We start from the raw sequence: 8,001 nt of genomic DNA on the forward strand, positions 1-8,001 counted from the left end.
TGCTCAGGTTATTCACTGCTAATCAAGAGGATGTCATGAAATGTGAGTCAGACAGCCTCCGGCTTTCTGGAAGTGCCAGAACCCTATATATATATAGAGAGAGAGAGGGAGCTTCCTAGTTGAGACTGGAGCAGCAGAGAGGTGGGAGCCATCAGATTCCTTAAGCTGAGAAGGAAGACAGAAGCCAGCATGCCCAGACTGCCTCTGCTGCTGCTGCTACTTCTCTGGGGCATGGGGTCTCACAGCTTCCCAGCAGCGACTACAGAAACACAAGAGCAAGATGTGGAGACAGTGCAGGTAAATGCTGAATTTCACACGCCCAACATGCAAAAGCCTTTATTTGCATTTTTCCACAGTATAACAGAGTAACAGCAGTATAATAGAGTTTATTTAAGGATGGATTCCCTACAAAGAGAAATTTTTGTCAGAAGGGGCACTATCCCAGAAAATGTATCTAGCCATGCATAGACTCTCCTTTTCCAGTTAGAAGTGATAGGGAACTAAAAGAACAATATGCAAATTTGTCTCTACAAATTATAATTCTGATTTCATAATAACTAATGGTAGGGAAATTTCTACTCCAAAATTACAGTTTCCACCAATAATAAGGATAATAAGGACCATGCAATCTAAATACAGTCTTTAAAAGTAGTTCTGTGTTTCAGCTATAACTTTATACTGTCAATATTTAGAATTAGAAAGATTTCCCATCCAGTGTTTCAATAATTTTATCTTTCATCAGAAATACCTGGAAAACTACTACAACCTGAAAAGTGATGGGAAGCAAGTTGAAAGACAGAGAAACAGTGACCCAGTAGTTGAAAAACTAAAGCAAATGCAGAAATTCTTTGGGCTGAAGGTGACTGGGAAACCAGATGCTGAAACCCTGAATGTGATGAAGCAGCCCAGATGTGGGGTGCCTGACATGGTTCAGTTTGTTCTCACTCAGGGGAACCCACAGTGGGAGGACACACACCTGACCTACAGGTAATTAGACGGAGCACCAGAGTGGGAGTGCTATTTCCCATCAGATCCATCAGAAATGAAATCCGATGTGTCTGTATTTTATTTCATTTGAAGGATTGAAAACTACACACCAGATCTGTCAAGAGCAGATGCGGACCATGCCATTGAGAAAGCCGTTCAACTCTGGAGCAGTGTCTCACCCTTGACCTTCACCAAGGTCTCCGAGGGTCAAGCAGACATAATGATATCCTTTGTCAGGGGAGGTAAGCTCTTCTGGTAGCATGAAAGTATTCTCGCCTTAACTTCCCCCTGCCTTTGAATCTCTTCAGCTTTGCAACTAGATTTCCTTGTTTGAGAAGAGTGCTGATTTTATGGACTTAAGAATGAAAACTATACTGCATTTGCTGCAAATCTGTTGGCCTCCTAGCAAAGCTAATGCTTACTCTCCTGGGTTGCCTAAATAAGAACCAAGAGGAACTTTCGTTGAATTTTGTTTCTTGCAGATCATCGTGACAATTCTCCCTTTGATGGACAGGGTGGAAACCTCGCTCATGCTTTTCAACCAGGCCCAGGTACCGGAGGGGATGTCCATTTTGATGAAGATGAAAGGTGGACCAACAATTTTAGAGGTAAGTCAGCTCATCTTGCCTCTCTCAACCCTTCTCCCCCAACCCACCTTCTTGGTTCATTGTAATATTGGTTGACTTAACTGAAAGAATGCATTAATAGAAGTATGCATTTTTCTGCAACCACTTAGAAAATTAATGGTTCATTTAGAAAATGTAAGAGAAGAATTATTTCTGTTAGTAAGAACATCTTATCGGCTACAAATAGGCTACTCTGAAATTTCTGGTAAGTAAATGTTGAAAATCTTAATGTTTTCCTTGTGGGCATCTACATAGAATCATTTTTATTGGAAGAACACACCAAAGTGTAATAATGTTAGTAAGATATGTGGAAATCAAGGGAAGAGAGGCTGTACATATTTTCCAAAATTTCCAGCATTAAGCATGTATCAATCTGTAAATAGGAAAAAATACTGTGTTAATAGAAAACTATTTCTTCTCTGTGAAATAATATGTGTCATCTAACCACTGACAAGACTGACTAATCTGTGCTAGACTCTTGGTTGGCTGAATTTACTTTTTAATTGTAATCATAGAATTTAGGCTTTAACTGGTCTCTTCACTATTAATAAATGCATTCTTCTTACCTTCAGAAAATTTTTTAATACATTTCAAAAAGCTATTGAGAAAATAAGAACATTAATCCTTTAGAGTTATAGATTACTTCTTAATTAAATGTCTCAAAACTGAAAACATTTCAAATAATTGCAAATGGGTTTATTATCCCTTTTAGATTATAACTTGTATCGTGTGGCAGCTCATGAATTGGGCCATTCCCTTGGACTTGCTCATTCTACTGACATTGGGGCTTTGATGTACCCCAACTACATCTTCAGTGGTGATGTTCAGCTGTCTCAGGATGACATCAGTGGGATCCAGGCCATCTATGGTGAGTATAAAAGAAAACATTATAGACAAGGGGTCATTAGAACAGCCATTGGCTTTATCCTTTAAGAAGCTTTCGCTGGTTATGTAGTTTTCCAAAGCCAGGTGGAACTAACTCCAGATCTCTTGTTCCTTTAGGACCTTCCCAAAATCCCACTCAGCCAATTGGCCCGCAAACCCCACAAGTGTGTGATAGTAAGCTAACTTTTGATGCTGTAACTACAATTCGGGGAGAAGTGATGTTCTTTAAAGACAGGTAAGACATCAGTTCTTCTTTGTGTTTTGTATGTGTAATAACAAGACTGACTGCTATGGGTACATATGGGCCACTACTATGCTTCACACTTTATTTATCTTACATTTGTTTACATACATTATTATAATTATAGTTGAGTGTAAACAATTGCTTGCTCTTGCACAACATAATGAACTTATAACAACCTTTTCCCCAGCATGTATTCTGTCATTTGATTCTCACAAAAATTACCACTGAAGTAGAAAATCAGTAAATATAATTCTATTTTACAGATCAGTAAAGTAAAGCAGAGAGAAGGAAAGAGATCCTTCAGGGCACAGAGTTCCTTGGCAACAAAGCAGTAATTGGTCTTCTGACCTCTACTTCAGGCCTCTTCTCATTTTTGTCACTCTTTAGGATGATAAGTGTGTCAGTATTTTATTAGGAGAAATCAGTCCTTTTCATAGCACCATCATGCTGAGAAGGATTGTATAGACCCATTTTAAGTATCATCCTGGAAAAGACAGCCCTTCCAAAGCCTGTGGTCATAATAGGACTCTGTCCCCACCCCCTTACCCTGGGAGGGGGCAAAGAAAGATAGGAGCCATTGCAGGGAGAATCCCCAAGAGTTCATGAGGACCCTGTCTGTTGGGGGCCAGGGGATATGGGCAGTCACAATGTGCTTCCCTCCTCAGAGGAGGGTCCTAGAACTCCCTCAGCAGTGTGTGGCCTCAGGAAGGCTAAGGTCCCCTCACACACAAGGAATAGGCCTGCTCTGCATACAGTTCTGATTCCTAAAGGACGAGGCAAAATAATAATATAGTCATTTTCTGAATAATACAGTCTGCCGCACATACAAAGTAGGGATGCTCTAAAAGACTCGCTTCTCCTCACCTCTCTTCTTGGAGTGTCACTGGAGCTGTTTTACCACTTTGTGGTCATATCTACCCCAGAAGGCAGTGTATCGGCTCCTAATGCTTCCCATCCTGTGCTTTACTATTTCTGAGTATAAACGATAAGGATGGATATAAATCATACAGAGTGTGGGGAGTGCTAGGAAAGACTTGGTTTTAAAGGAAAGCTCTCAATATAGCAGGACGAGCTTGTCAAAGCAAGTATTTGAAGGATGACTCCAAAGAACAGGACCAAGTCTAGGATTTGCAAGAACTGAAAGGACACTGAGATCATTTAAATGTCACCAGGTCATGAAGCCACAGAAGGTTAAGTCTAGAAACAGTAATAGTAACTGACTTGCCCAAGGTCTCACAGCCAGGCAGAGGCAGGAATAGATCGAGAAGTCAGATTTGACTTCCAAGGCCAGAGTCTTCCCTGTGGCCTGGAATCGGGAAAACTCTTCTGTCGGCCCATGTGACAGTCTATGCTTTGTCGTTACCCCAGTCAACTTTGTAAACCACCAACCAAAGGAAGACAAATGGAGTGGCTGTTAGATCTGAGTTTAAAGTTAACCTTTGCCCCTTATCAGTTACATGGCCTTGGACATCTCCCTTCGCCTCCCTGACCTCAATTGCTAATCTGTGAGATGAAAGCAATGTTCTCTTGTAGGGTATTTGTGAGGTAGGGCATGATGTAGGTAAAGTGTGCACTAAATGTAGGATGTTAGTGCTGTGTTCTAGGCCCTGGTGTGCTTGCCAAAGCTGTTTGTTACATTTTGAGAATTTTGCAAGCTGGTTGTTAAACAGCATTATTAAAAGTTAAATTATTAACTTTAAATTTAAATTATACAACTTACAATTGTATTTAAACTAAAGGTAATAAAAGTAATCAGAATTCATCCCTTTGTAATTATTTTGCTGCATTTTACTATTTTTTTATGTTCCTGAGGCGGTTTATGCCTAATGTATCCGTATAGTGGAAACACTATACAGTGGTGCACCACCGCAAATCTCTTGATTTGCAGTGGTTGTAATATTTCCACCATGAAAATAAGCAAATGCTACAAACCAGGACTCCTCCCCACCCCCATCGTGGAGAGCCAGATGTTAAACATTTATGAGCACACTACTAGCACCAGCAATAGAAGGACCTGTATGACAGCCAGAGCTTGCTATGGATTAGATAAAAACTTTTTTCCTTCTTTCAAATCAGGTTCTACATGCGCACAAATCCCTTCTACCCAGAAGCTGAGCTCAATTTCATTTCTCTTTTCTGGCCCCATCTGCCAAATGGACTTCAGGCTGCTTATGAGGTTGCCGATAGAGATGAAGTTCGGTTTTTCAAAGGTAATGTTTCCAATTATCTTTCAGTTTTTATGAATTAAAGTTTCTTCTGCTTTTGGGCTGATATATGAGACTACTAGCTACTTCATTTCCATGGACTTTGGAAAATCTAGCAAATCAATGGGAGTCTATCACTTTAGTTAAGAATTGCATGGTGCATGTCTGAATAAATTTAAGTGAAAAGCATATGACTGGAGATACACATTTTATGGCCTGTTTGTGAATGTGGACAAATGGAGGTGTTTTCTGTGCAAACTGTTTATGTATTTTAAACCCTCTCCACATTCTTGGGGTGCTCAGGAGTAAAACTGAGAAGATGGAACAGAAACATTTGAGTTTGGTGGTTTCCTAGAGCCTATTTTATACCAATAACTCTCCTGAGAGAGGAGGCCCCACAGGGCAGCCAGATGGGGGTGCTGCATCCTTAATGTCAGAGTATGGTCTTCAGACCAGCATCACTGACACTGTCCCAGGGTCTGTTAGAAATTCAGAATCTCACTTACCATAATACTGACAAAGTTCGTCCATATTGTCAGATCCTATTCCAGACCTTCTAGAATTTTAACAAGATTCCCAGGCAATTCGTATGTACATTAAAGTGTGAGAAGTCCTGAACTACCATGAATAGAATGGGGTAAACTTCTTTGATTCTATCAGAATGAAACGTGCTCCAATGATCAGCTCCTGGCTTTGAAGACACTACGCCAAACACCAGTATTTCTCCAAATGTATGTTTGGCATAGTGCAGACAAACATTAAGACACTTGACCCAGTCACACACTCAAGGCAAAGAACTCAATACAGTTCAGATTGGCAAAAACTTTGAAACGGGCTTTCTAGCCCTTATATAATGAAATTAAATGCGATTTTAGATACACAAAGTTTCAAACTGGTTATTCCTGAGGGATAAATAAGGATACTTGAGCAAAAAGTACAAGCCTGGCTACAAGACATAAGACTGGTTTTATATGACACGGAGTTTACTAAGGGTAAATATGCAGAATCTGGACACAGCCTAAATTCAAGTATTTGGAACTGTAGTCAGGTGCAATGATTTCTACCCAGGGTTGCAAGTCATTACAGATTGTGAGTCATTACAACACTCTGGCCTTTAGGATACCCTTGGTGTGAACTTCCACAACCCACGGGCAACCTGGAGAAGTGAGGTTTCTATCACTGAGGTGGCACGATGAACTCTGTAGTCATTTGAACATCTGGCTTTGGAAGGAAGCCCCCAATGCCACAAACCAGTCATTCTCAAAGCTTGCTACAGGTTAGAATTGTCTAGGAAATTTTAAAAAAATACTGATTTAATTGGTCTGGGGTAGGATACCAGCATCAGTATTTAAAAAAAAATAAATCTCCCTAGATGATTCTAATGTGCAGTCAGGATACTCCTCTAGCACATGAGACTAAGCATTTAGCTGGAAATCCACTTACTGTCTACTGGTGCCCTGGGTCATGTGTTTTCATCCCTGTTCTTGATTGGCAGGTAATAAGTACTGGGCTGTTAAGGGGCAAGATGTGCTTTATGGATACCCCAAGTACATCTACAGATCCTTTGGTTTCCCTAGGACTGTGAAGAACATCGATGCTGCTGTTTCTGAGGAAGATACTGGGAAAACGTACTTCTTTGTTGCTAACAAATGCTGGAGGTAAAGACTGGGTACAGAAAATGGTAGGGTATCTATTCTTTCTACATAGAGAGAAGTTACTAAATTGAATCATATAAAAATGAGTCTCACAGTGCCTTGGCTAGCTGCCTTTTCTGGGAATGGCTGTAGCTTGTCCAGCTTCCAAGTCGGTTGACCAATAATCATCACGCAATTCCTGTCCCAGAGATCCAGGGGGAATGTGGACCTGAATTTGAAAAACAAAATGTGAAAAGGAGGGCATTCGTCTTCATAGAGCTGCTGCAGCCAACAGGAACCTATCTTTCACTGCATCTGACATTAATAGCACCTACTGGAGAAGTAGAATTAGATGTTGGAGTTCAGAGGGAACTTATAACTCTTCTAGTATACCCAACATCCTACCTCACTTCGTCCCACCTCTTATTTTTACACATGACCTATGGAATTAAAAGGTCTTCTTACATTCTTGCTGGTGAATTCCCTGTAATGGTTTTGTGAAGGCTACACATTTAACAAATAGTTCTGACACTTCTAATTATTTTTTTACCAGGTATGATGAATATAAACAATCCATGGATGCAGGTTATCCCAAAATGATAGCAGAAGATTTTCCTGGAATTGGCAACAATGTTGATGCTGTTTTCCAGAAAGACGGTAAGTGAATATATACATATTTCCTCTATTTTGTTGCCACAGAATAACATCAGTATTGTTATTTGGAACAGAAAATACCAAAAATATTTATTCTCACAAATGACTTGGATTTTTGAAGAATTAAAGTTAAACCTAGAAATCATTTGTATAAGGTAATAAGTCTCTTTTGTTTTATTTCTAGGATTTTTCTATTTCTTCCATGGAACAAGGCAATACAAATTTGATGCCAAAACTAAGAGAATTTTGACTCTACAAAAAGCTAATAGCTGGTTCAACTGCAGAGAAAATTGACCAGCTGTTAAAAAGTTAAACAGAAAAATATATTTCATGAGTCCAAGGAAGGTGTTTTCCTGAAGAGACATATATTTAAATAAAATACAGAGTTATGAAGTATAATCTTATTTATAACTCATTCTGCATATTTTTTATGACTTAGAACGTAATATTTTATGTAATGCTATAATTTAGTTCCACAAATGAGGGCTAAGTAAGGTCAAATTCATGTCTCCACAGTTCAATTCTCTGTAGATGTGGAAGGAAGGGGTAGGCAGTCGCATTTGGATAGTCCTGGCCAGTGGATTGTGCCCAGAAGTGACCAATATCACTTCCAGATGGAATCATTGGATTGCTGGTGCAAACTTCTCCAGCGCTATGATGATTGTAAAAGCACATCTTGAGAGAATTTCCACAAGGTTGAAAAAGCCAGAATTCCTGGGCAAACACTCTGAACAGTTACCCCAAACCTCAGTAGATTTTGCTTAAGA

The 8,001-nt window shown here is 39.7% G+C and overlaps 1 protein-coding gene across 1 annotated transcript; it reads left to right on the plus strand.

The window, feature by feature from the left end:
- Positions 1-247: 247 nt before the first annotated feature.
- On the plus strand, positions 248-7,528 carry MMP1 (matrix metallopeptidase 1). The gene is made up of 10 exons (XM_068554598.1): positions 248-297; positions 743-987; positions 1,081-1,229; positions 1,470-1,595; positions 2,326-2,481; positions 2,616-2,733; positions 4,819-4,952; positions 6,442-6,604; positions 7,134-7,237; positions 7,419-7,528. The coding sequence occupies exons 2-10, from the start codon at positions 836-838 to the stop codon at positions 7,526-7,528; spliced, it is 1,212 nt and encodes a 403-aa protein (XP_068410699.1). The 5' UTR covers positions 248-297; positions 743-835.
- The last annotated feature ends 473 nt before the right edge of the window (positions 7,529-8,001 follow it).

The sequence above is a fragment of the Eschrichtius robustus genome, chromosome 11 (genome assembly GCF_028021215.1).
Source record: "Eschrichtius robustus isolate mEscRob2 chromosome 11, mEscRob2.pri, whole genome shotgun sequence".
NCBI lineage: Eukaryota > Metazoa > Chordata > Mammalia > Artiodactyla > Eschrichtiidae > Eschrichtius > Eschrichtius robustus.